This window comes from Neolamprologus multifasciatus, chromosome 13 (genome assembly GCF_963576455.1).
Source record: "Neolamprologus multifasciatus chromosome 13, fNeoMul1.2, whole genome shotgun sequence".
Taxonomy (NCBI): Eukaryota; Metazoa; Chordata; class Actinopteri; order Cichliformes; family Cichlidae; genus Neolamprologus; species Neolamprologus multifasciatus.
In genome coordinates, this window is record NC_140451.1 from 23,281,005 (window position 1) to 23,308,201 (window position 27,197).

General features: G+C 40.2%; 1 protein-coding gene across 8 annotated transcripts in view; it reads left to right on the forward strand.

Moving 5' to 3' along the window:
• The first annotated feature begins 1,785 nt into the window (after positions 1 to 1,785).
• The window catches only part of ccser2a (coiled-coil serine-rich protein 2a), a 53,893-nt gene continuing 28,481 nt past the window's right edge, over positions 1,786 to 27,197 (forward strand). For 2 of the 8 annotated variants that reach the window (XM_085183767.1, XM_085183766.1), the window contains exons 1-3: positions 16,563 to 16,654; positions 17,997 to 19,471; positions 19,561 to 19,772. In XM_085183767.1, coding sequence (XP_085039893.1) covers positions 16,638 to 16,654; positions 17,997 to 19,471; positions 19,561 to 19,772 — 1,704 coding nt within the window. In that variant the 5' untranslated portion in view covers positions 16,563 to 16,637. Of the gene's footprint in view, positions 3,121 to 9,717; positions 11,881 to 16,562; positions 16,655 to 17,996; positions 19,472 to 19,560; positions 19,773 to 27,197 lie in introns of those variants that run through there. The other 6 variants (XM_085183760.1, XM_085183764.1, XM_085183763.1 and 3 more) reach the window with 6 other exon arrangements.

Sequence of the window (27,197 nt, forward strand, 5' to 3'; positions counted from 1 at the left end):
CTCTTCTGGACAGAGATCTCCGATGTTATTCCCGGGATCTGCTGGAGCCACTCGCCTAGCTTGGGAGTCACCGCACCTAGTGCTCCGATTACCACGGGGACCACCGATACCTTCACCCTCCACATCCTCTCGAGCTCTTCTCTGAGCCCTTGGTATTTCTCCAGCTTCTCGTGTTCCTTCTTCCTGATATTGCTGTCATTCGGAACCGCTACATTGATCACTACGGCCGTCTTCTTCTGTTTGTCTACCACCACTATGTCCGGTTGGTTAGCCACCACCATTTTGTCCGTCTGTATCTGGAGGTCCCACAGGATCTTAGCTCGGTCATTCTCCACCACCCTTGGGGGCATTTCCCATTTTGACCTCGGGACTTCCAGGTTATACTCGGCACAGATGTTCCTGTACACTATGCCGGCCACTTGGTTATGGCGTTCCATGTATGCCTTGCCTGCTAGCATCTTGCACCCTGCTGTTATGTGCCGGATTGTCTCTGGGGCATCTTTACACAGGCTGCACCTGGGGTCTTGCCTGGTGTGATAGACCCCAGCCTCTATGGATCTTGTACTCGGAGCTTGTTCTTGTGCTGCCATGATTAGTGCCTCTGTGCTGTCTTTCAGTCCAGCTTTGTCCAGCCACTGGTAGGATTTCTGGATATCAGCCACCTCCTTTATCTGCCGGTGGTACATACCGTGCAGGGGCCTGTCCTTCCATGATGGTTCCTCGTCTCCCTCCTCTTTCTTGGGTTTCTGCTGCTTGAGGTATTCACTGAGCACTCGGTCAGTTGGGGCCATCTTCCCAATGTATTTTTGGATGTTCGTTGTCTCATCCTGGACTGTGGTGCTGACACTCACCAGTCCCCGGCCCCCTTCCTTCCGCTTAGCGTACAGCCTCAGGGTGCTGGACTTGGGGTGAAACCCTCCATGCATGGTAAGGAGCTTTCTTGTCTTTATGTCAGTGGCTTCTATCTCCTCCTTTGGCCAGCCTATTACCCCAGCAGGGTACCTAATCACAGGCAGGGCGTATGTGTTGATGGCCCGGATCTTGTTCTTACCGTTCAGCTGACTCCTCGGGACTTGACTGACCCTCTGCAGGTACTTGGTGGTTGCAGGTTCCCATTCGCCTGCAGGATCCCCAGGTACTTGTAACTGTCCTCTATGTCTGCAATGTTGCCTGCTTTGCGGATGACCTGTTTACTTTTTATTTTACAATGTTGCCCAGTGGGATGTGGCGTGCAGACACACACACACACACACACACACACACATATATACACATATATATATATATACATATATACATATACATATATATATATATATATATATATATATATATATATATATATATATATATATATATATATATATATATACATATATAAGAGTTCAAGGAGTAACAAACCCCGGGTCGTTAGAATAAACTAGTATAACCCCAGCTTCTATTCAAAAAAACATGTTAGACCTACAAGTGAATAGTAATAGACAGGTTGTAATAGTGTGCAAACCAATGATTGTAGAAAACGTAATGTCCTTTGTGGCTAGTAAATTAGCGCCCACAGATTTAGCACAGCCCTGCACGCTCAGCTATGGGTCTGACGTCACACGTGCGGCTACCAAGCTGTAGTTTCCTTTTTATTTGAAAGCTTACAACTTAATATAAACTCATAAGAGCGAATTAAATTAATGCCAGAGACAGAAATTGAGTCACAGGACTTCAGTAACACCTAACAAAAGAGAGATGTAACCCAAGCTTGCAGATTAGCGTGCAAAGTCCCAGGTGACATCTACACGCTCCGCCCCCTCGAAAGCGAGGGGAGGATGTCGAATGAGAAGGCGCTTTGGGGGGACTCCGTCTGTACTCTGAACTGTGCGGGGGGTTCCTGCTGTGGTTAGTTTATTTACAAGCCCAGGTGTTGCTTCGTGTGAGGATTTCTTTCGGTCCACATGGCCGTGTTGTCGTTAAAGCTCGCCTGCCGCTTTGCGGACGACCCGTTTTCAGTGTCGGTATCATCAGTTGGTCGATGTTTGCTGTCAGTGTAACTCACGGATAGTGGTACAGTTGCTTCGGGCTGTTTTTAACGGTATGCTGGAAATACTAAAGAGAAAGACGATTTTTATTTATTTATTTATAAGCTCTCTTCAAGCACTTAGTGTAAGCTTGCTGATTTGTTTAGTACAAATAACTCTTTGTGATGCATCGGCTGTAGCGATAACCGTTGAACTTGTGTCATGATTACAGGCTACGGGCTAGCCTTAACTTCACCAGTGCATCTCCGCGGTGAGCATGTTTCAAACGCAAACTGTAGGACTTGCTACCTCTTCTCGGCCGCTCACTTTGTAACATTATGTTGTTTAAAAGACAACGAACAAGTACACTGTTCCCTCAACCAACCACGAGGCTATAAACACGGCATCATTTAGGTAAGTCTAATGACAGTCCAATGGACAGTCCGTATTAGCTTACACAAGTCTTGTTTTTAGCTGTGAAATGACGTGACAACAATAGAAATTGTTTCAAGTATGTGTGCCTACAGAGCCCTTATTTTCAAAGATGTGAATTGGTCTTCATCTGTGAGGCAGAAGAGGCCATGCTTTCCAACAACACCCTCCACAGTCATAACATGCCGTGAAAGAGTCACTGTACCGTGAATAAGGATGTACCATAGGAATGTTCTTTATTGCATAATACAAACAGAAATTGGAATTTTTAGCTACTCTGGAGCACTCCTGCTTGACAAGTGTCTCACAGCCTGTTGGGTACCTAAATAGTTGATGCTTAAAGGGAAATCTGGCTTCCTTGAGATTTACCATTGAGATACCTTGCTCATGGACATGCCAGGATTAAAGGGTAACTGAAGATGACTCATAGATTATCTTAAAGTTACATGCAGCAGACAAGGGTGTAAATTCAAGCAGGGTTTTTATAAGCGACCGTGCAGTGGAGCCTTCATATTCATATTTTTATACCTCGACTGTAGTTGCTGACAGTTCAAGTCTTTACCATGAGGTGTGTGTGTGTGTGCCATTTTAGGCTGTGATCTATAACAGGCCAGACAGCGGAAAGCGCCGTGGCATCAGCGCCAGTACACATTAGGATAAGGCGTGACCGATTGCCCTTAGTGTAAGTGAGATGAACATCAGTCTGGTTTGCCCGGTGTTAGGGTGGGGTCACGCACACACAAACACGAACGCACATGCTGATCCATGAGTGTGTACGTTGGACACCTGTTGGCTAGGATCCTGGAGCGCCACCTTGGCTGAGGGTGTGTTTACAATCTGATTCCACTCTACAACAGCTGAAGTCTGCTGAAGAGTGGACCACCCAAACTGCTGTGTCTCTTTGGTCTGCCTTAACTGTCAGCGTCAGTGTATTTTGTAATGTGGCTGTTTGTGAAATCACACATTTGTCCCACTACCCTGGGAGTAGCAGTCATTCCAAGACACCATAGCGCTCTTGAAGTGCAACCTCGAGGGTGACAGGATCGTAAAATGCTGAAAAATCACTATGTACAGCACAGATAAGTGTTATTTATACAGTAATACCAGAAATCACAGGTGGAGGATGAAGACGTAAGCGTTAAGCAAGATGAGCCCTACACAACTCCTTATACTTTAAGACATGAGCTGTTTCCAGTCCTGTCTGCTGTGGGTGTTATACTTAGTCCACATCTCTGGTTTTCTGACATTTATGCTCAACCACATTGTGCAGGTTTTCATGTGTGTTCCTCGTAGAGCCAAGGAACTTGATTTGACTTTGACTTTTCTCTGATCCTCTTTGCCCTCTTCTCTCGCTGTATGTGGCCCATCATTAGAGCTATACTTAGCCACGCTTATCAGTTCTATTATTCCCTCGGTAAGACTGCAGATGTTTACAGGATTGGAATAGCTCCATACGTAGTAAAGTGTTGACACAGAATCTCTGATGGATAAACAGTCCTTGGAGTTAAAGTGTCCTTCAAAGATCAGCAAGGCCCTTTTAGGCATCTTTAGGGAAAGCTTTTGAAAGTCCTTGTGTTCTTTTTCTCCAAAAATTGTATTTAACCAGGTATAATTATGAACACAGTGCAGGGCGTTGACAGCAGATGTGTGTAATTGCTGGCTGGATGATGTCATAATATTATTAAGATATTGACTTAAAATGGAAGTGGTATGTTTTACAGCAGACAGATCCATGTGGCATATGTGGAAAAGCACAGGCTGTGTTTAGAGTGGTCGGTTCATGTGTTTCAGTAAGTCAGTGTGACAAAGTGCCACACTTTGCTTTCTATGACATAAAAACAAAAACAAAAAACATTGCTATAACTTTTAACCTACTAAATGTGTATACTGTACATTCATTAGAGGTTTAACAAAACACAGAATACACTCTTTGGTTTGTAGCATGATCCTGGTGTCAGGATGACAGAGAAAACAACAGAAATGCATAAATTAACATTTCTGGTGTTTATCTTTTGAATAATATCAGAGTTTATGGAAAATCAGCACCTAAAAAAATAGTTAGCCAGTTTTCCAAGCTTTTTTTTTAAAGCATGTTTGGTATTTGTCTCTGTTGACATGTGCTACGTTCATCTACAGTCCCCCCTAAAAAGTCCTGCTGACCTGTGTACTGCCAAGTACAATAATTACTGAATAAATAAATAAAAAATGAACGAATTACTGTTAAATTTTGCTCATTTGGTTATGTGGGACACATGAGTAACTTTTAACAGAATAGTTCCTGGAAACAAATGAGCTTATGTGTGTGAGCCATGGAAAAGTGAGTGACAAACTGAAACCACATGAATACCAAACAAATCAAAATCTGATTATTTGAATGAATTGTGCATGGATTGTATGGCCTTCCTTTAGTTACTCTCAGTTTGGCATTAGGTGATATAATCGATTTTAACTTTCACTACAACAGGTTGTGCGATCACTCTCCTTCAAACTCTTAAGTCTCCTTTGGTAATCCTTCAAGGCTTTGAGTCATGTGATATAGAGTGGTTATGTCCCCAGGATCAGACACGAGCCATGTGCTGAGGATTGTTGACTCTGTTATGAGGTTGAACATTTGTTCTCTGCCTGCCTCCACAATCACTGCTGAGTCATTCTCAATTACCATATGGGACTGGCTGTAATTTGCAAGCATCTGCTGAAAATGGGTGTTATTCTCAGACACGATGGCTTATTTCCAGAGCAGTGCCCATTTCATGAAAGCTGCCAGAGTGTTTCTGTACTCATGTTACTGCACCAGTTTCATTTGGCACATCGTCCCTTTTTAGCCTTTAAGCAGTGCCATATCATGTCACTCTTAAACTTTTATTTCCCTAGGGAAACTTTCACTTTATAAGTAGTATTATTTTACATAGTGCATTTCCTTTTCTGGATCTGATGGTTGTGTAATTGTGAGATTTGACTCATTACTCATACCCTCCTTAAAGGGAAAAAGAAATGCAGTTCTAAATGTCAGCCTTGGCAATTACCTGCACAGACATGAATGTGATATTCAGATACTCTTGTTTGCGTGGCAGGCACAGCCGCAATAGCATCATCTTACTTGAGCAGATAATGGGTTTCATTGTGCTGTGGTGCCTTTCTGTTTTTCAAAGAAAATTACACAGCAGGGGGACATAGAAGTACGAGTATCCATTCACTTTATTCCACAAAGCTCCTGAGGTGAATGGAAATGTTTCTCTATTATTTCAGGACTCTTTCAGATTGGTTCCCCTTAATATTTAATATTAACAGACGATGAGAAAATGGACACAAAGCATTTTGCGAACGTTAACTACCAGCAGTGGCCGCATTTGATATGTGGATGCTTTGTTCTTCCTGGTTTTACAGAGACTGTTTGATAACTACTAAATAAAAATGTGCTGTCTAAAGAAAAAAAGTAGTGATTGGGAGAAGTGTTTGTTGAGACAGCCAGCCTGATAGAGTGAGTAGAAAAGGAGGCGGCACAGGAAAGAGGGAAGTGGGTCATAGAGGAAGCTGACCTAATAGCATTGTACCATCCATTCACGGGATAAATCCAATAGGAACAACTATTAAAAGCTTACTGTTTAGACGTATGTCTCATCTTTGCGACCTTTCTGTTGGCTGTCATGGAAAACATTGCTTTATTTTTTAAAAGCCACAGTTCTCTCCTATCTTGATTTCTTTCTGCTTTGTATGTCCCATGAGGGTTAGTAAGGAAGAGGTTAGAGGTGGTATAGGGTACAACAGGCCTGTTTGCATTTACAAAATGTGCTTTTTGTGCTTATTCTCTCAGCAAAGTGGTGCATGAGTCAGAGTTGTTTTTGCTCTTTGCTCTTTTGTGTACAATGAGAATCCCCTTCTTCCACAAGATAGTGTGGGTGTGCCAAACATTATGTATACAGTAAATAAAGTCTAGTGCCAGGAAGTAACATTGTAAAGTGTGTATGCCCTGTGTTCTTTGTTAATTTTCTAGCAAGCTTACTTGAGACAGATGAAGAGAATACTCTGTTCATATGTCATGTGGGTAGCAGCATATCCACTTCACATCATCAGCCTTCGCCCCTTGTGTGGGTGAAGGCTCAGTTTACTGAGGAACAGGTTTTTTTTTTAGGTGGGTTTCTTCTAACTGACTGTTCCAGTCAATGACTCCATGGGGGAGGCCCTAAGATAAGCTGGAAATTTTGAGATCTCATGTCTGTTTTAAGAGTTGTTGATAAAGTAAAGAGTGTTATGCCATTGCTCTGATATCATCCAGAGAATAACATGGGCTAAATCAGGAGGTTGCGAAAATAGCCATGAACTCTGACTGTGACCCTGAGTTGTGGACACTGTGTAACTTTATGTGTTTGTATTCCAAGTTGTGAAAAAATTGTGCATTTATTATGTAAAAAAAAAGTGAAAATAAGTTTGAATGTAACAGTTATACTTTTAGGTTCAATTTAATGTTAATGGTCATTAAAGTGTTGATGCACATGAATTCTCACATTGTGCAGTTCATTTTTCTGTGTAATCTTGACTGCAGATCACAAAATATTTGTGCAGGAACATAACATACTTCCTCTGTGCTCTTGATTTACACTGTAGATATTTTCTTAGTTTATCAAGTAAGTAGTAAGTACTTTGTGTAATGTTTTACTGTAAATTGAGCGCTGCTGATAAAGACCTACAACGTGATCCACATTTGATGGACATTTAGTGTTCATGCTGTTTGCTTATGGACTCCTTGCTGACAAGTTTAGTCATAATGGCATTCTGATTGCACTGATGTTTAAAGTTATTGAGTAACATGTTATCTTAGGCACATTAGTGAGCCAAAGAGATTTTTGGTCTGTTTTTCTGCCCTCAGTTATAGATGAAAATACTCGCTAATGTTTTTGTGTTTCTTATGTCTTTAAACGTGGTTGTAAAGAAACTGAATATGTTTGCCAATGACTAGATTTAGCTCCAAATTAGTAAAGAAAGGCTACTAGGTTACTAGGTTCGAATCCACTGGCTGGCTGGGTCCTTTTGGTTCTTGCTGCTCCAGCTTCCTCCCAAAGACATGCAGTTAGTGGGTTAGGTTAAATTGATCACCTAAATTGGCCATAGGTGTGGATGTTAGTGTGAATGGTTACGTGTCTCTCTGTGTTGGCTGGTGGCGACCTGTTCGGGGTGTACCCCACCTCTTATTCAATGGCAGCTGGGATAGGCTACAGCCCATCAGCAACCCTGAATTGGATAAATGAAAGAAAAAAAAAAATGAATGGGTTAGAAAAAACAACTACAACCTTTAAGTTATCAAATGTGTGTCATATCTAGTAATTAAGGCCTCAGTACACAGGTGTACTGACCAGTCTGTATCACCCTTGCTTGGAAGAAATGTTTACCGGTTCTTGACCTGGATGGTGAGTGGTTTCTGGAGGTTGCTAGTAGGGGTGCAACGATACTCGTATCGATATCGAACCGTTCGATACAGTGCTTTCGGTTCGGTACGCATATGTATGAACGATACAACATTTTTAATTTATTTTATCAACTTTCCTTCTGATGATGCTGTCTGTGTTGAGCGCTCAGTGGATCTGCGCTCGACAGTGCAGCCTAGGCGGAGTAGTCGAACACAGATTCACTGAGCGCAGGGCAAGCTAGCGAGACAGAAGCTAGGCTAGTTGCAACATGGCAAATTGAACCTCCCCCACCCTCATTCAGATCTGGCGTTTGGAACTATTTTGGTTTTCATGTGATGTATGACCCTGAAGGTAAGCCTGTCATGGACAAAAGTAAAACAGTATGTTGGATGTGCCAGCAATGCTCAATTGGTGGGAACTAGTGTGTTAGCGCAGTTAGCTCGTTAATGTGTTGACGTCTTCCAGCCCCACTCATGAGGTGATCCGCGGTAGCTCGTTAACGGAGATTTGCCGTGTTGTGACGTTAATGTCATTTCAGATTTACGCTGACAGCACTAGTGGGAACACAACCAATATGACTGCACATTTACTCCGACATCATCCTAGTGCAAAGACAAGTGGAAGCAGAGAAAAACAACAAGCAGCATGCTACAAACTTTACCCGAGTCATTTAGACAGCCGTTAGCACACGATTCTCCTTATGGGGACCTGATATGTTTAATATGCTGCTGAGAATATAGCCCAGAAGAAGCGTATAGTATAGCTTTTATTTTGGAAAGAGACATTTCTCCATAATAAACTCTCTTTTCCAAAGATGAGTGATTCCTCAATCAGATACAGGGCTCGCAAAATCGCTAGCCCGACGGGGCTTTTTTCCAGTCGGGCTACCAAAATCTATCTCTGCCCTGCCCGTCGGCCTATCCTAGGAAGGAAAAATATATGTCAATGCTTTTGCATTCTTTTGGAAATGTAGCTGGGTAATTATGTCATTGGCATCGGCCACTGTCAATATGTGACATACTGAAATCGCGTTTGAATTTGCGCTTGTTTTTTGCTTTCACTTTGCAATCGCGTGAACTGTGTATAGAGAGCGACAGTACTGATTGGTGAGTGATGATAATTTGCGCACCAATTCCTCTGACATCGTCTTATCAATCGTTAGCTTACTATGCAAACATGACAAGTGAAATCTCCCGCAGCTTAAACATGTGAGAGGTTGATCGCGCAGAGAATCGCTGAGCGTTATGTTAGTGCGTGTGTAAAAGCAGCAGGATATATATTTTAGTTCTGCTGAGCCAAATAAGACAGGTCAGCGTGAAGAAGTGACAGCCAAAGAAAAGCTTACCACAAAACGGAAAGGTTATGACAAATCAGACTATAAGGAAAAAAGAAAGTGCAGCTTTATGGTTTCATGGACAAAAGAATTTCTGTACCTGCAATATGACGAGCTAAATAACCAGGGCTGCACATAAGTGGTCCGCAGGTGCGCATTCGCTGTCAAAATAAAAACCCGCACAAGATAAGAAGTTGCAACGCGTGTTTGCGTACATAAGATTTTCAGGAGGACAGACATTTGTTTAGAACTCTTAAAGATGTCGAAGAAGCTCCTTTAAGCAGTTACTGTGATGTTCCTCCACCTCCAAAGAAATGTCAGAAGGAGTCCGAACCACAAAAGAAGCGCGTATTCTCTGAAAAGTGGTTGCAGGAGGTGAGCTGGCTTCAAACAAATGATGAACGCACAGAGATGTGGTGCAGAATGTGCCGTGAAAATTTAATAAATGACAAATTAATAAAAAGGCATGAACATTTTTTTTGTATCGAAAAAATATCGAACCGTGACACCAAAGTATCGAACCGAACCGAACCGTGAATTTTGTGTATCGTTGCACCCCTAGTTGCTAGCTGTCACAAGGTGAAATCAGTTTCAAAGGAGGTGCTGCACCAAAAATATCTTTGTGATGGCTTTGGTTGCTAGCAGATTGCCATGTTGGGCCATAGTTTGCATTAAAGATGCCAGTTTATCTGCAGACACATGCCATTTGCTGTCGGGAGCTGCGGTAAAACTTGAAAAAATGCACCAGAAACCAGAAATGGAGAATGTTTACTTTAAAAGTACAGGTTGTGCTTGGTGGATTGTGCAGATTGTGTGTATTTACAGACAAGTCAGCATCTTCCATGCAATCTAATGTGACCACAGCAACTTGTTAGTAACCAAAGCAAGGAGGAGGTTTTCAGTGCAGCACTGGATACCTGTTTATGACTAATTTCGTGCTACCAGCAGAAAAATTCAGGTTAGGATTAATCTAGAGGGATAGTGTTAGTCAAGTGCAACGCTAAATTGCACTGAAACCCTCCGGGCTTTATCGTAGGTGTAAATATGTCCCTGACAGAAACCCCTCACTGTGCAGTGACTTCATTTGAGCCACAGTTTTACTCATTTATGACTAAATTGAAACTGCAGGTCGCCCAGTGGTATAGTTATTCAGTGCCTAGCTTGTGTGACCACACAGTAATATGGTTTTATGTGGACTTACTTCAAAAACCAGCCTTGACCGCTTTTGAACAGCTCTAATGACCTCGCTGACAATGACTGACATCTGCGCTGTTGCTTGGTGACACTTATCAGCCGTTCTCACCCTTGTGGCCAATCATAAGTTGGGAATTAAATGGGGCTGTCAGCTGCACTGCAGTGTTCTCACAGCATGGTTCAAGTGAAGGTCATGTAAGGAGGGAGGGAGAAGACAGAGAAATGTCCCTCTATGCATGTCATACGTATACACCAAACCTCGAATACACAGCTTGGTGTTTGTAGAATGGGAGAGCTGACATCTGTCCTGTTATGATAGAGAACATAATTAGAGTTATATAAGTGCCACCAAGACTTCCACACCTCAGAAAGGGGTGTTTTTGTAAAGGATGACTCAGGGTAGATTATGAGAACTTTTCAAAAGGTGTCTCTGTGTGTCGTGACTAGTCAGCAGTATGACTCAGTTTGGTTCAGACTTTCTTTGGCAGTGCGATGGTTGAATGTTTAAAATATATCCCAAATCAGTGTCGCATCACAACAGTATCCTCAACTGCCATTCAGCTTTAATAGACAGTATTTTTGGCTCAAAATAGCTTGACGGTTATCTACTTTGCACCTCTGGTGTAATAACATATAGGCAGAGTAGCTGATTTATATTGAGCCATCTAGTAAAAGCGTTGAGTAAAACAAAGTAAAACCTTATTTATGCTTTAGAAATCCTGTATGTTAGCCTCCAGTTCTGCTGCTGTTATAATGACCATTGCTTTAGACTCCATGCTGGGACTTATCAAGGCATGTGAGATCACAGACACAACAAGATGAAGTGGCAGTGCTCGAATGGTTTTAGTGCCAGCACTTAACAGAAATGGTTGACTGAATGGAACCAGTATGCTGTGTTGACCATGAAATGAGTGGAAGTAAATTGAATTCACAGTGGAGCTTTACAAGAGCCACAGTATATTTCTCTTTCCTGGAGGCAGGATCTGTTTCCTTGATTATTCCCTCTGGTGATCTCATGATAGCATAGGGCAGCATTCTGTAAATTGCTTCTTAGGCTTGTAGATAAGCCTTCCTGTGTTGGGGGCGATTATGTGACTTTAGTCTTTTTAACATATTGCGGATCATATTTTTGGTGTGTTTTCTCTCCTCTGCTCTCCTCTCCTTTCACAGCACACTGAGTAGGATCCCTAAAAGATTCCGCATCAAATATTAACGCCCTCATAAAGGCTCTGTTCTCTCCACCCACACACCCATCAGCGCGCGCGCCACACACGTCACTTTACACGCATACTCAGGCACACATGCAAAGACAGAGCAGGGCAGCATACAGCTCAACCTTTGAAGGGTGTCTTCCTTTTCCTGTGCTCTACTTTCTTTTGCTGCTACCTTACTTTCAGTTTAGATGATGGAGGAAACAAAGTGTAGATCCACTTGACTGCATTTATTTCTCCCCTTGTTGATTAATTTGGGGATAAAAATGATGAACAACTCGACATAAATTCACCAAGTTAAGGTAATAGTTTTTAATCTACTTTTCTGTGATGCACATTAGGGAATAGATTAGATGAGTCTCACTGAAAGATGCACTGATGTGATGATGTGATTTTGTCTTTGCTTGTTGTGGTCTAGCTGTACATCTCGGTGCCGTGGCTTGCCACACCTTATCTTGCTCCCCTCTCTTGCACTCACTGTTTCCTCTGTTGCACTCTGTCATTTGATCTGCCACGTTTTAGTATAGAACATTACCACATTCTCAGTGCTTTGTCATTGGATTAGCATCCTTTAAGATCAGTGCAGCTCTTCCCAGTATTGCTTTCACTCAATACACATTAGTCTAGCGCCAGCGTTACTTTCAACCCTGTCTCATTCTATTAGCCTTCTCTAATGGCACTCTGTTAATCTCTTCAGGGACACAGCTATGACCCACAACTGCTCTGTCCAGATGACTGGCTTAGTTATTACTCCAGTGAGACTCTAGACTCAGTCAATATATGCAAATGAGGTTGCACTTTGGTTTTGATTCAGTGCTGTGTGAAGTTGCTTAGGCTGTGCATTTTTCGTTTTTAAAATGTAATTTAGTTGGTTGACACAGTTCCTAAATGACTGAGTTGATGGTAAAACTGCTTTAAGATAGAGGTTGAATGGGCATGGCTGGTGTGGCCCATACACTTCAGAGCTTTATTCTCACACAGTAGAGCAGGCTGGATGACATACTGTGCTCTTCAGACAAGGATAATGTGTCAGTGGAGTTATGGAAAGTAGAGTAGTAGGCTACAGATTTGTTTATTTTATTGATGTTATTGTTTTTGTTCAGTCCCACATGAGGTAATATAGTTACCTAATATATATAAGGTAACTATAATATAATGTAATATATAGGCTTTCAACCCCTTCAACTTTTTTTTTTTTTTTTTTTACCCTTCAACTTAAACGCTGCTTAAAATGTGCCACTTTAAAAATGACCTAACAGTATTTTTGTTAGAAAGACAGAAAATGAATCTCTTGTCTGAGATCAAACCCCCCCAGAGAGCATTGTGTAGTAGAAACCTCAAATATCTTAAGGTACTTAAATCTTATCATCAATTGAATTTTTTGTAGAAATTGTCTTCATCAGCTATAATAGTAAATATATATAATTTGTGGTGTAAAACAGCATTTCTTAAAAAAAAAAAGGAAATTATAATTAGAATTATGTACAAAGTATAACCACGGTGGTAACTAATACTTGACTTTGGATTGTAAGGTTAGTGCATGAGTACAGTTAGTAAAATTATTGATATGAATCCCACCAGAAACATTACATCTTCCTTGACATCCCTTATGCTGTAGTATACTTATTGCAGAGTTTGAATAAAGTCAAAAAAACTTCTCATCCCTTAAATTATTAAAAGTCTGCTGATGGAAAGCTAGAAGAGGAAAAAAAAGATGGATGTAGCTTGACGTACTGCTCTCTAGAGAGATGGTATGGAGGCTTTGTAATGATAGGGAACTATGAGCACTGGGAGTTGGGGACAGATTAGCTGTGGGGATAAACAGCAGGAATGGGGATTTACTGTGTGTAGTAGAGCACCTCCATTCATGCGTAGCCCCAATGACCCAATAGATCATCGCTCCAGGCTGTCGCATCCTATCTGCATCCATCCTGTTACTCCTGAAGAATGCATCTTTCTAGTTTGGGTGCATGTGTGCACATCAAAAGTGAAAGCTTTGCCAGAAGAGAAATGAACGACCTTACTAATCCAGATCAAAATTTTCAGCCTTCCTGCTCCTCTGTCGGGTGCTTTCTGCATGGCTGTCCTCTGAGTTTGAAATGAAGGAAGGCCAAATACCCTGACTGTCACGATGAAATAAAGTGCACCATCCCTCTGGGAGAGGAAGAAAAGATGTCATGTCACTTTACTGTTCATTTCACACACAGGGATCACTGCTGGGATGCTAAGCTGTCCGTCCAGCAGAGGATCTCTCTGTGGGAAAAGTGTGCCTCGAGTCTCGTCCTTCTGTTTCTCCCATTCTAATTGGACTTACGTGTCTGTCTCTGTCTTTTCTAGTTTAAGCTTACTCCTGTCAACCCTTCTTCTGCTTGCTTTTGCATATAACAGATAATTTATTATAATGATATAATGATGCTTTGGACATTGAGATGAACGTAATCTTTTACAGCTTCACTCTGTAAACCCAATATTTTGCTTTCCCGTGACATCATTTTTCAGTTCAGGGAAGGATGCTAATAATCCTGACAGCTGGACTATTCCTGGGCTATTTTACTATTGGAATCACATAGGAACCATTTAGTTATAGTTCAGACCTCATACTTGATTTCAGCAAAGGGATATTTACTTATTTACCAGTACTTGGCTGTGGGGGAGGGGCAAGTCTCCAGATATGAGCGTTTGACAGATGGTCTGCACGGTTTACTGCGCTACTTCTGAATGTGTGTCAGTCAGTTAGGATTTTGTTTATTTGTGGCTTTGTTGTGCTGACCTTTGTCTTTGTACTTTTTATTGGAATAGAGCCGGTTAGGAAGTCTATTCTGTACGTAGAAATTAGTAAAAGGCCATTCACTTTGAAATTATTCAGCCAACAAAAACGGGGTTATTGTATATTGTAAAGTATAGAACAATTAATATAGACAATACCCATCTGAATGCTAACTCTTACAAGGCCTTGATGATAGGACATTATTTGCCTGTTGATTTGTAGTTATTTAAATGTTTTAAGGTCACTTGTTTGAATTTTTTTGACACACTTGCCTTGCGGTTAATAAAAGGTTGAAACCTCAACGGTGTTATTTTTCCTTGCAGCATCTCTATAAACAGGCAGCAGCTTACTGATTATAACTTTCAGTGGCTGAGTGATGGGTGAGATGACCCAGATGAACGGGTATTTGCCACATTTGCTGTGTGAGTTTGCTGCTATGTGGTACTGACCTGCCGCTGTAGATATGAATGAAACTGGAAAGGTTGTGAGGCCACTGACAGTTGCAAAAACCCTTAGTCTAATCACCACCCATTAAACACACACAGACAGGCGTAGTCACTACCCCCTCCAGGGCAAAGAGGCTTTGGTTGCCCTGCCTGCACATGCTGACCTGATTTTTTTTTTTTCATCTGTGTGTAAGTGTGTGCATTTTGCATCTATACACATGTGTGTTTGTGAAACAGATTAGGAAGGTGGCATTGCCAGACACTTCCGTGGCAGAGTCTGTTTGAGCACGTGTTCCTGTATGGGAATGTGGGACACTAGCTAGGGGTGGGTTTTAATAATTGATTCATCGATTAAAATCGATTCGGGCTTGGATAACGTGATATCGACTCATTAAAATCCTGAATCGATTTTTTTTTTTTATATAAATGTATTTTGCCCAAAATTCCAGAATCTCAGGTGAAACGTCACAAAATTTTGACAACCACCAAACATTTAAAACAGTAAATGAGAGCAGGCACACGGCTTCTGCACAAAGATGTAAACACAAAGCGCGGACCCGCGGATCAGAATCAGTGAGATGTTGCCTTTCTCACCCGACCGCACGGACACGGTCGGGGCTGAAAGCCGACAGCTCGCTGATTCTGTTGTTTCAGCGGGTCCCCGCTTTGTGTTTACACCCTTTTTGCACTGATTCTAAAGCTGTTAGTTTTATCTCTCTCCAAACAATATTGACCGAACCAGCAGCAAAAGAAGATCCAAACTAAGCTTCACATAAACATCGTCATGGATTCCCTCTTACTTTCACTGTTTTGCTTCTACCACGATAAAATCACACTTCATGCACAGCTCTCTCTCTCTTTCTCAGTGTACTTAAAGAACAGTTTCCCGTCTATCCCCGAAATCTGTTTTCTGCATTTCTGCTTGTTACGCACAAGACTACTGTTATTTACAGCGCTGTCGGCTGATGTTTTTTTTTTCCTTTTACTTACTTCCGAAAAGAAAACCTAATTTCTGCTGTTCAATAGGCTTCTGAACAAATTTAAACTTTTTAAAATTATACAAAATGCAAAACGCTTAGCTGTGTCTCTAATAAAACCGTTGTAACTTCAGAGGTAATGTTCATATGTTGATTAATGGTTTTCTTTTGTTTTTGATGTACTGCAGAATATTTTTATAAAATCCCAGGCCAGGAAAATCACCTTCATGTTTTTCTGTGTTTTATCTTCAGCTACTTTGACACAAAGGCATCTGCTGTGATGCTCACACCTTTGATAAAGTCCGGAAAGTGTCAGCTTCCTTTTTATAGATACAAAAATATGTAAATGTACTGATCTGAATTATAATATTTTTGACTTTCTGAGGCAAAATTTCCTAGATTCAAATTGACTTGAATCGAATCGAATTGTGGATCGAATCGATTCAGGACCTTGTGAATCGGAATCGAATCGATTCTAGAAATCAGTGACGATACCCAGCCCTAACTGTAGCAGAGAGGTTTTTCCAGGTTAGGAGACCCACATTGTGACTCAGCACACCCCCTCCACCTCTTCAGAGTTGATTGAATTATTGCTCCCGTATGTGTGTTTGTAGCTGTGTGACAGTTTGTCAGGGGATCCACTCATGGGAGTAACTTCCTGATCTGCCACAGAGCTACAACACAATAAGCTTTTCTTGAATGATAACTTGTATTTTTAAATGACATGTGGTGTAACAGTAGGTTTTTTTTCAGTGGGCACTTAGTTTTGGTAACTGCTTTGTTTCCTTACACAGATTGTTTGCTTTCTGCCAACTACACCAGCCATCTGGGTATCACCAACTTTTCAATTTGTAGTATTCCCTAGCCAGATGGATATAACATACAGGTACACCACCAACACGTGTACACTTGTCACATGGGTGATTGAAACTGAATGAATCAAACAATGAGCCAGAGGGAACAGGCTTGTATTCTCCCTTCATTGGCTTTAATACTGTATATCCTCCATTCACTATTCATTATGTTGGCCACCTACCCAGCTCTGGTTTCCCCCTGTCTCACAGGCAGTGTCTACCAATTTGCCCACTTTTTCTTTCCTTTTCTTTCTTTTTTTTTTTCATTGGCGAGACAGTTTGGAAGCAAATTCTCTAAAACCAGTGCCAGGTGCAGGGCTATTCATCTGTAAAGCTCTAAAAAAAATTAAAGCTCACTCTATGAACTTGTTATTAATCTTAATACATTTACTTAATCTCAGTAGTTTATGTCTAAGAAATATCTAAGACATTCACAAATGTTTCCAGCAGACTTCAGTGAAGAGACATCAGATTTACCATGTGGTATTCAAATTTGTGGTTATGAGACAGCTGAAAGGGCAGAGCCTTTTTGTTTCTCGAGGGTCTGCATGCACACACCAAGACAAACTTGGCGTGACAAAGTTTCAGGTCCCCATGCGTGCCAGATTAATTCCTAATTCCACTCACAGTAAACAGTCTATGAAAAGAAGATTGCAACCGTTGCGACAGGTGGAAAGGAATATCTTTAGCACTATTACTGGATAATTACAAGATAATTATAATAGCATTGCTGATGAGAACACGCGATTGCATGTGTGTGCTTGTGCATCTGAGTGCATTTGCTAGTTGCAGTATCTTAACTGCGTTTGGCATTCTGCTTTCTGGGTTGGGCTTTCATTAGTATGCTTTGATGTCACTCAGAGGAAAAGATGCTCTGTTATAATAAAAAACTCCAAGTGGGAGAAGCATTAGAACAGTATCAAAACAATTACTGACTATACAGATCTGGTAGATAGTGCAACATGGTTTTCAGTTGAATAGGTTATTACACTGAACATCACAGATCCACTGCAGGTTTGTGTTGATGACAAGAAAAACACACGAAAGTCAAATTAACATATTTTGTAATTATATAAATAACCAAGAGTTCACTGATACTGGTTTCTGACATTATTTTAAAAAATAAAAGTAGTTTTTTTTTTTTTTTGAATGACAGATAAAAAGAATTGCAGGGGAGGGGTGTGATTTGTTTTTCTTTTATTTAGACAGTTTGTTTAGATATTTAGACAGCAGGATGGATATAAAAATAAGAATTATTAAAAGACTAGTGATTAATTCAAATGTTTTAATGTGTGATACTTTATCACTAAGTAAAGTTATGGACACTCTAATTACATGCTATTCTGTTTTTATGTCAATTTTCTTTTTTCTCAGCTGTGCAAAATTCCATGCCGCTCCATGCCTTGGTTGGCATCTAATGGAAGAAAAAGCATCCATCAGGTCTGCCATGGTATCCAGACTGCCTAAGTTCAGTGGACGCTCCTCAACTAGTGGCACCAGTGCCCTTTCTAATGGTTCTGCACATCCAGCCACCCCTACGCAAGATGGCAAGGTTACTCCATCAGCAACACGCCCAAATGGTGTGATCCAGGCGTCACCCTTTTCCCTAAAATTGAAGAGAGATGAGGGGGTAAACCCCTCTAGTCCATCCATTCCCACTGCCCCTGAGGATGAAAGTGAAGACAAGGCTCAGACACAGCTTCCCTCTGTGATCAAGGAAGTAAAGAATGGCTCTCCAGCAACACCTAAGATGGGCAGATCAGGCTCTTTGATGGTGGCTGTCTCAAGCCCAAAGGCTATTCAAAAGCAATCCTCAAAGATGACTCCCAAAGTTGGGACCAAGTTAGGGCAGAGCCCCATGAATGGAAGTTCTAAAACAGGTATTAATAGTGCAAGCATTCCTACTCAGACAGGGTTGGAATCTCGGCTTGTGCGACCAAGGTTAGGCTCTAGCTCTACCAGAAGCAGCTCTCAAGACAGCCTATCCCAGTCCAGTGAGAGCCTGAAGATTGTAGCACTGGACAACATGGTTCGTTCAAATAGTTTCACTCACTTTAAACAGATTCCCTCGCCCACCTGTGAGCCTATGATACGGTCTTTCTCTTTTAATCGGGCTGTGGAACTAGCCAAGCCTCTGGCCAACACTCAGCTGCGGCCTCCTCGGAGTAGTTTTATCAAACCCCCTCAACTGAGTAATGGAAGAGTGGGTTTAGGACTGCATGGCAGCCTTGGAGGTTCAGGTGGTTTAGGTGGGGTTGGAGGACTTCAGTACAACAAAAATTCATCAGTTGCGTCCTCTCTGCCTGGCCCTTTGATCACTACGACACCAACTACTCCTCGTACTTTAAGGAAGCCTCTGCTCCCCAGTAGTGTGTTGACCAAGTCAGTGGCAAGCAGTGGGGTGTACAAATTGCCCCGAACTGGGCAGGCTAAACAGCAGAAGTCTCTTTTGCCAGGTAACATTAAGGAGGATATCAGCTCTTCAACTGCCTCTGATTGTGTAGGTCTACTGGAGAATGAATCAACCTACAAGGCTGACAAAGTCGATTCTCAAAGTGAAAGTGACAGAAGCTCTGGGAATGCAGAAGGAAAAGGAGGAGGAGGAAGCGGTGGTCTTGGGCACAGCGAAGCTGGCCAAACAGCAGCCGAGACGCTGGAAGACATGTCCTTATCTTCTGCTTCATCTATAGAGAGAGGTGACATCAGTGAGGAGTTTCTAGATGACTTCGACAGTGTGGGAGATGTTTTCAGTGATGGGGACATGCCTGACAACAGGAAAGCTGCCAGTGATGCCCAGCTAGATAGCCTCCTAAATGAGACCAGTGACTGGGAGTCTGGGGATCTGACTGGTAAAATTCACCCTTTGGAAAGCAAATTCAAATAGATACAGTGCTATCCTTTGTGGTGTTTGTTCAGCCTTTTGTCTATGTGGTTGCAGGTCATAAGGAAGAAAGCCCTATGCAGGACTCCCAAGGATCACTGATGCTATCTCCAGAGCAGACTGATGCCCCGCAGATTTCATCTGTGGAGCTGTCACCCTCCAACAGCTCTGGTGGAACCTACATGTGGGATGAAGAGGGGCTTGAGCCCCTTGGGGGGCCTGCGGCTCATCGGTTAGACGGCTATGATGACTCAGAGCTGAACAGCATAGTAAGTCCTCATTTTACCTTTAACTAATTTTTACATAAAAATGTAAAAACCCCACAATTAGTTTTTTCAGTTGACTCTACTCTGATTGTGATTTAAAAAATATGAAATTTAAATTATTTTAAGCAACTAATAAACAGTAAATTAAGGAATAGTTTGATATCCATATTTCTGAAAAATAATTAATCAATTATCTGTGTTAAAAGTAAGCGTTCTTCTTCTGCCAATCTTCCCCCTTGCCTTTAAGTCAACTGGTAGATAGCTCAGTAGCATTTTTTAGAAAATGAAAGAGGTGGAGAGCAGCCAAAACCCTTTAGCGATTATGTGGTTACTTGGGCTAAAAACCTCAGTGAACACTTAGAGCTGCTGCTTTAGCTGATTGAAAGTTGGCAAAGAATAGGCTTGAGTGACTGAGAACTGGATTTTTTCCAAGTAAGAAGGAGAGAGTTGAAGGAAATGTAAAGGTTTTGAGCCTTTAAGCATGACCTGCTACACATTGAACAAATGGTCTGTTAACATTTCTGTGGCTTCTGCAGACAAGAGTTCAAGCATTTTGCAGAGCTCAAAGGACTTTTGATTTTTTCTACCAAGAAATGGAAGACTAAAATATACCCAATATAATGTATGCAGTGTTAATTTCAAGAGCCAAGTCTACGTTTAGTTCTGTCTTGTCTAAAAATATGGTGTATATACTTGTAGATTATGCTGCCTTCATGGTGCCAAAGTTCAGTAGTCAGTTTCACTTTCAAATAGTTCTTCTTTTTATATTTATACATTAATGGCCAGAACAAAGTCTGTAAGAAAAGAAAAATCTAAATTTTCTAGTTTTCAGTCAGCTCTCTCTGCCCGTCTCATGCCAAGGCTTCGTTCTGTCTCAAAGGAAAACTAACCTGCTCATCAGCCGTGTAGTATTAGAATTTCTGGCCTTGCTTTGATTCTCTATATTTTGGTACCCAAGCACCTGATCTCAGGAATGCATAAAGAGCTTAAAATGAGCTGGATTAGAAATTTTATAATACGCTTTGTGTGTTTACTACTTTGATTATGTGACACAACCTTCAAGGCACTGGAAGTGCCACGTGTTTATCTCACAGTAATGGATTAGGAGTGAATACAAAAGCAAAAAAGCACTACTGGTTTTGTGTATGTACAGGATGTGCCTGTATTTGTTCAGTGCTGTGATCATTACAAGCACATGTGCATTAGACATGTGTATGTGATCAGGAGTCAGTCAGTATATCTGTGTATGCAGATGAGTGTGTTTGAGTGCATTTCTCTAATAGATTAGTTCAACTGTTATCATGATGGAGACTTCTTGAAAAAGCAAAGGCTCAATAAAAGTCTATAATATAATCTATAATATGGACAGCATATCGGAGCATGATATGTGTATTTGGTCATCTTGTGGTCCACGTCAACCTGTTTATTGCCCTTTTTATTTAAAACATATATGTTCATTAGTACTCAGAAATATCACAAGTACAACAAATGATTCTCTGAAATATAAATAAAAACAAAATGTGGTGTTTTTCACAATTTCAATTTCAACAATTTCAAAGTCTTATATTTAATTGAAAATAATAAAAATAGACAACAAATATTAAAACTAAAACTAAATGAATGCCTTCCCCCCCCAAAAAAATAAACTTTAAAGACGCATGCAAAGCACTGTAAAATGACAAAAATTTGCCATTGTAGTTTGTTATTGTTGCTGGCTAATTAGATACGGCATATTTCAACAACGTTTTATTTTTCTGTCACACCTTTTTAAAAATGTGTTCCTAGCATGATATTCAAACAAGCAGGGAGCATTTTATTCAAGCAGTCATATTTTAAGTTTCAGTATTTAATAAGTTGTTTTTGTTTAATCTTGAGTCATATAAAGGGTCACGTGGCAATAACATTTAAGCATGTAGACATGGGGAGAAACACTTTTTATATTCAGATAATCTTAAACTTGTTTCTTGGACATGACAGTGAGTTTGTGCCAAGAAGTCATCAGATCTTACACTAATAGAGTAAAATAAAAATCCACTTCGATTCAATTCTGTCATTGAACTGCTAGATGATGCATCTCTGGATGTGACTGGACACTGGATAGATGTCATGATGACTCTTAAAAGTCATCATGATGACTTGATGACTTGATGACATGATGACAAGTCATCAGTGAAAGTCAATGCTGATGCACTGACTTTCACTGAGTATTTAATAAAGCTCAACAACCCAGATGTTTGTAGAGGAATTACTTCATGCAGTATCCATTTCTTTTGAAGAACTAGTGTGGTCAGTGAAGAGGTCAGTGGTAATATTGCGTGTTGTATGATTTGAATGAGAGAGCAGAAGCTAGATGAGAGAAATGCAGTTTAAAAAAAGAAAAAAAGGTAATAAGTAGGACCAAAAAGAAAGAGAGAGAGGGAAACTTAGTGGGTGACTGCTGGTGTGTGAAAATTAACTCTATGGGGAATCTGCCTTTGAGATATTTAACTGAGCTATTTGATTAGAGGAAATGAGCCCATTTACTGTAATTGGATGCAGTTAGCTTTCTCTAACCCACTCCTTTTTTCTACCATTTCCTTTCCATCTGTTTGTGTCTGTCATTAATCATTCTCCCCTTGTTCACCGAGTAAATATTTTTTTGTAATAAGTAGAGGAAAGGCAGCAGAAATAATCCTGTCACAAAACAGTGGATGTCTCCAAATGGATTAGTAGATTGGTGTCCTGCTTAATCAATGTGTTGTGTAATGCCTTTTGAGACCCTGTGTTTATTTAAGGGGTAATTGAGTTAAATGCTGCGGGAGTTTGACTTCACAGCTTCTCAACAAACTCTTCTTGAATTCAATGCTGGAAAAATAAAGAAAGGTGGGTTACTTGTGCCCAATTTATGTGGTGTATTTAAAAAACATTCTGTCATAGTTAAGAACAAAAGGTAAACACTAGTGTCCAGCTGATGCTTACACAATAGCATTTATGCATCTGGAATGTGATGTTTGCTTTCCTGCCGGTATTGCTGCGCTGCACTGCACTGCAGTGCCATGCTCAGTCCACTTGGAGGCGCTGTGCATCCTTTAGACAACACAATGTGGGTGCGCTTGTAAGTGCTACTGGTTTGTGTGTGCCAGTATTTTTCTGGCTATATGTGGCCCTATCTGCATTCATATGCCTCTGTGCAAAATCAAGGAGTGGGCTACCTGAGCTCATAATAACATTCCCATGATGCACCATGCAGCTCTGTACTGTACCAGCTTTACAAAATTGGCATTGTGAAATGGAGGGCCACTTTTCACAGTTACTGCCGATGTATTCCAGCCCTCAGCTCAATGTTTCATAGAATGCAACAGCACCAGTAGACCTGGGAACATTTTATATTTAAACTGCTTGAATATTTCAAGGTTGTTTTTTTGTTTTTGATTTAAAGCAGCTCACAGCTGATCATAAACGCAGTGGGTGAAGACAAAGCTGAAGCTGACACAGTAGGAAATTCACATGCTGATTGATGCGTTCTACTATTTATTATTATTGTGGACAATAATAGCAACCCATATGCATTGTAACGGCTCTAAAAACATTTAACTTCTGTAAAGCGCATTTGTATTATAATGTGTTTTGACAGTCATGTGTAATTCTTCATTTGGCATTGGGTTTTGTTGTGCTGTTTGGCCTCGCAAATTACTGTAGAGTCGAATCAGTCCACATTAACCTTTTCATCATGCAATGCAGGATTATTAGATTGTGTTCTTTGACATTATCATCAGAGCTTTTTTGAGCTTTGATTTGATTCCTATTTACCTGAACTTTGTGGTCACATTTAAATGGAGAAGTTAAATTAGTTCTGTTGATTTCCTGAACCATAAGCATTGAACTTTCTCTCGTTTAAAAGAAAATATTTCCCTTCCTTGGAATTACAGCTCAGCACCTCCCTTCACAGTATGAAACCTTGAATGAAATATGCTTCAGTGTTATCTTTTATTTGCTTATAATTCTGCATGTTTTAATCCGTTTTTCTCCTGGGTAGCTGTTCTTTTTTTTCTACCTTTTTCCTTCATTCCCTCCCTCTTTTGTGTGTGTTTCCTTACCAAACTCATGGTTGTTCAGTAATCCTTTGGTTTTTCCCTCGGCTTCCTCAAAGCTGCAGAATTACCGTCGCCTCTTATCCCTGATTTATTTATTTTGCCTTTAATTTTAGGCTTTTATGGAGCCAGGTTGAGACAGGTCAATTCATTAGTGTTTAAATGAGTGAGGTGCTTAAGCCTTTTGTCTGCAGACTGCTCAGCCATTTATGGAACAGGATGCCAGTGCCCCAGCTATGCTGTTGTTTTAATGAGGCTTATAGCTCACTTGCTTTTGTTTGTCTTGATTTTTAGACCGACAGCTGCAACGCTTTAAGGTAAATAGTGGTTTTTGTGTACATCTCTTTTGGTGCATTCAGTCCTTTGTTTAGGTATTGTCACACAGACACACACAGTTCTACCTTGTGAAGATGGTGGTCAAATGACATCATGTGATCTATAATTATCAATCATGATCACGCTTTATACCCAGAGTCGTGATCATTACCACAATGTTTTTATAAACACTTTGGATTCCCAGCTATACCCCCACCTGTTGAATTAATTAAGCTGCTTTATTATGGCCCTGTTTGGAAGAACAAAGCCAATAACATAGCAGATTGCCAAGATAATTGCAAAATCAATTATAGTGACAAAATTGGGTTGATTAAGTGTGATCAATTTATGGACTTTAAATTTAGCTAGCAGGCTTTATTGCTTGCTGTCCAAGGAGTGCATCTGTGAAGATTTTACCAATATATTTGATCTAGCTTATTGGGATTGCAGATAAATAAATTTCAGTCATTTTTAGCGAAGGAAATGAGCAAACGAAGGTATGGAAAAACTATGTCAGGTAAATTTTCCTCACTTGGGCACATACTTTGTTTTAGTTCTAACAACAAACTAATAAGTGAGTATAAAAGGTGAGTCGATTTTAAATAATTCCCTGCTTAATATCATTAAGCAATCCCAATATTAGATTGCTTTCACTGTGATGTGTGCATTTCCCTAAGTGGATTGCCTTACAGTGTAGCTGCTAGGGTCTAGATCCTTATAGCTGCACTGTAAGGAGGGAGGAAGATGTTTTAGTTTGAGGAGGGTGAGGCTTTTAGTAAGTATTCTCATAGTCCAAACCAAAGGATATGTGATTCACTGAATGTTTTTGATTGCATATGTTTTTAAAGTAAAATACCTGTTTAAAGTACATGTATAACTGTGACAATTATTTAAAACTGCAAGGTATGAAATGGCACGTAACATGAGAATCAAACAGAGTCTAGTCTTACTTTCACAAGTATTAAAGAACTGCTGCATTAATGCAGCCTGTTTTTGTTTATCATACTGTTTATTTGTGACCAAGATCGTTTTTATACGAGTGTTTGTGACTACAGTTTCTAGACTATGCACAGCACTGTTATTTTGTCAACACTGTGCACCAAATGAAATGGAGGAGGAAAGATAAATCTTGGAAAGACATACTGCTGATTCAAGTTTTCTCCAGGTTTGTTTTACTCTGTTTTGCAGCTGCTATCAGTCAGTATATTCCCACCACAATGCCTCTGTTTCTGCTTTCCAGTACATAGTATCATTGAAGAGAAAAATAATTACATTTTTAGCTATGCCATTGTTTCTTTAATGAATGCAAATGATCTATATATGTAAAAACAGTATTTTACTTAATAAGATTTTATGTAGGAAGATAAGAAGCTCATTATTATATCTAATAGTAAAAAACTTGACAGTATTTTAGGGTTCATAATGAATGGAAGACATCTTCAAATGATCAGTGTTATTATCTGTAAATTTCTGGAACATTAAGGGAAAAAAGTAGAGTATAAAAAGTGATTCATTAAATTATTTTTATGCTATAAAGGCACATTCACAGCAACAGAGTAATTTATATCAAGGTTGTGCCAAAGAAGCTCTTAATATGACATTTCTAGTTGCTACAAGGTACAAGTTTTGTGTCTGCTCAGAGTGTCTTTTTACAAGTATGAGCTTTTAATACCAGCTTTTATTTAGGAGTTTAGGTGTTAATGCTTTAGTTGTAATTAAACATGTCGCATACCTTCTTTGCTGTATATTGGAATTCCATTATTAGACAGGATGTTGGTTTGAATGAAAGCTCGACCAGTAATTTAAAAATAATATTTCTTTTCATTTTAACTGAGATTCGATGATGACATTTTTCTTTCTGAACCCAGGATTTGTTGTTGTTCTTTGAATTTTACTCCTAAATATATTGAATATTAACCACTCACAGCATATGCCTAACCATTCCTGTTAAAGCCAAGAAGACTCAGAGTACAAACGGGAATTATCCCCCATTTCAGTCATCCTGCGGTGGTTCTATTCAGAAAAGGTATTTGTGAGTGTTCAAAAGCTGCAGAGTATTTGGATGAATGGACTACAATGACATACAATGACTCTCTCTCTCTGTCTCTCACACACACACATACACACGCACACAGACGCACTCACACACGTAACAATAGATACCCATGCAGTGCCAGCCCGTTTTTAAGAAACAGCACTGCATTGACACTTAAGCTGTGATTACAGAGTGTTTTTCTTCTGATGCTATTTTGCGAGGTACAAAAGTAAAGATCTGTTTTGGCTACCCTGCCAAAGCAAGCAATGTAGGATTTCCTCACAGGATTGCAGTTCACTTTATATCGATTGAAAGAGGCAAAAATACCCACAAAAAATGTCAGTCTACAACTTCACCCTGGCAACTGTTGGTTTTAAACTTTTCTCTTGCCCCGAAGTTTGTCTTTTTAAAATGTTAAAACAAAGATGAACTTTGTCCAGATCTGTAGCTTGTAGTTTTAGCTCACTGTGTGCCATGAGGCTAATTTACATGCAGATCATGAAAAGCTACACTTCAAGGAAACAATGGTTACAATGAAGTTTTCTACCATGAACTTTTTTCATGGTAGAAAAAAGTTCATGGTAGTCACTGAAAAAGCTCGAATGCTAAATTTCATGCTGGCAGTCTTGGAATTTTTTTTTTTTTTTTTTTTAGGGATAACTCTAAAACTGAGAGAAAGAAATTTAGCATTCGAGCTTTTTCAGTGACTCTGACGGTTTTAATCAGTGTTTGATCCGGAGAAGTTTATTCGAAGATCCAGCTGATGTCATTGTGTAAGCAAAGCACTGTGAAGCAGATTAAGTTGGCAGAACTACCCGAGGCTTTTTATTGTTCCGAAAGCTGCTCATCCTACAGAGTTTGTATTGCAGGAGAGAAAAAAAAACTCTGTTTAAAATGTGCACATCAAATTGTCAAAATTGTCAAATTCATGTGCTACAAGCCAAATAGTTATCCCTTTTGTGAACAATACTACATTAGGTTCAAAGCTACTTTCTATATGTAAGCAGG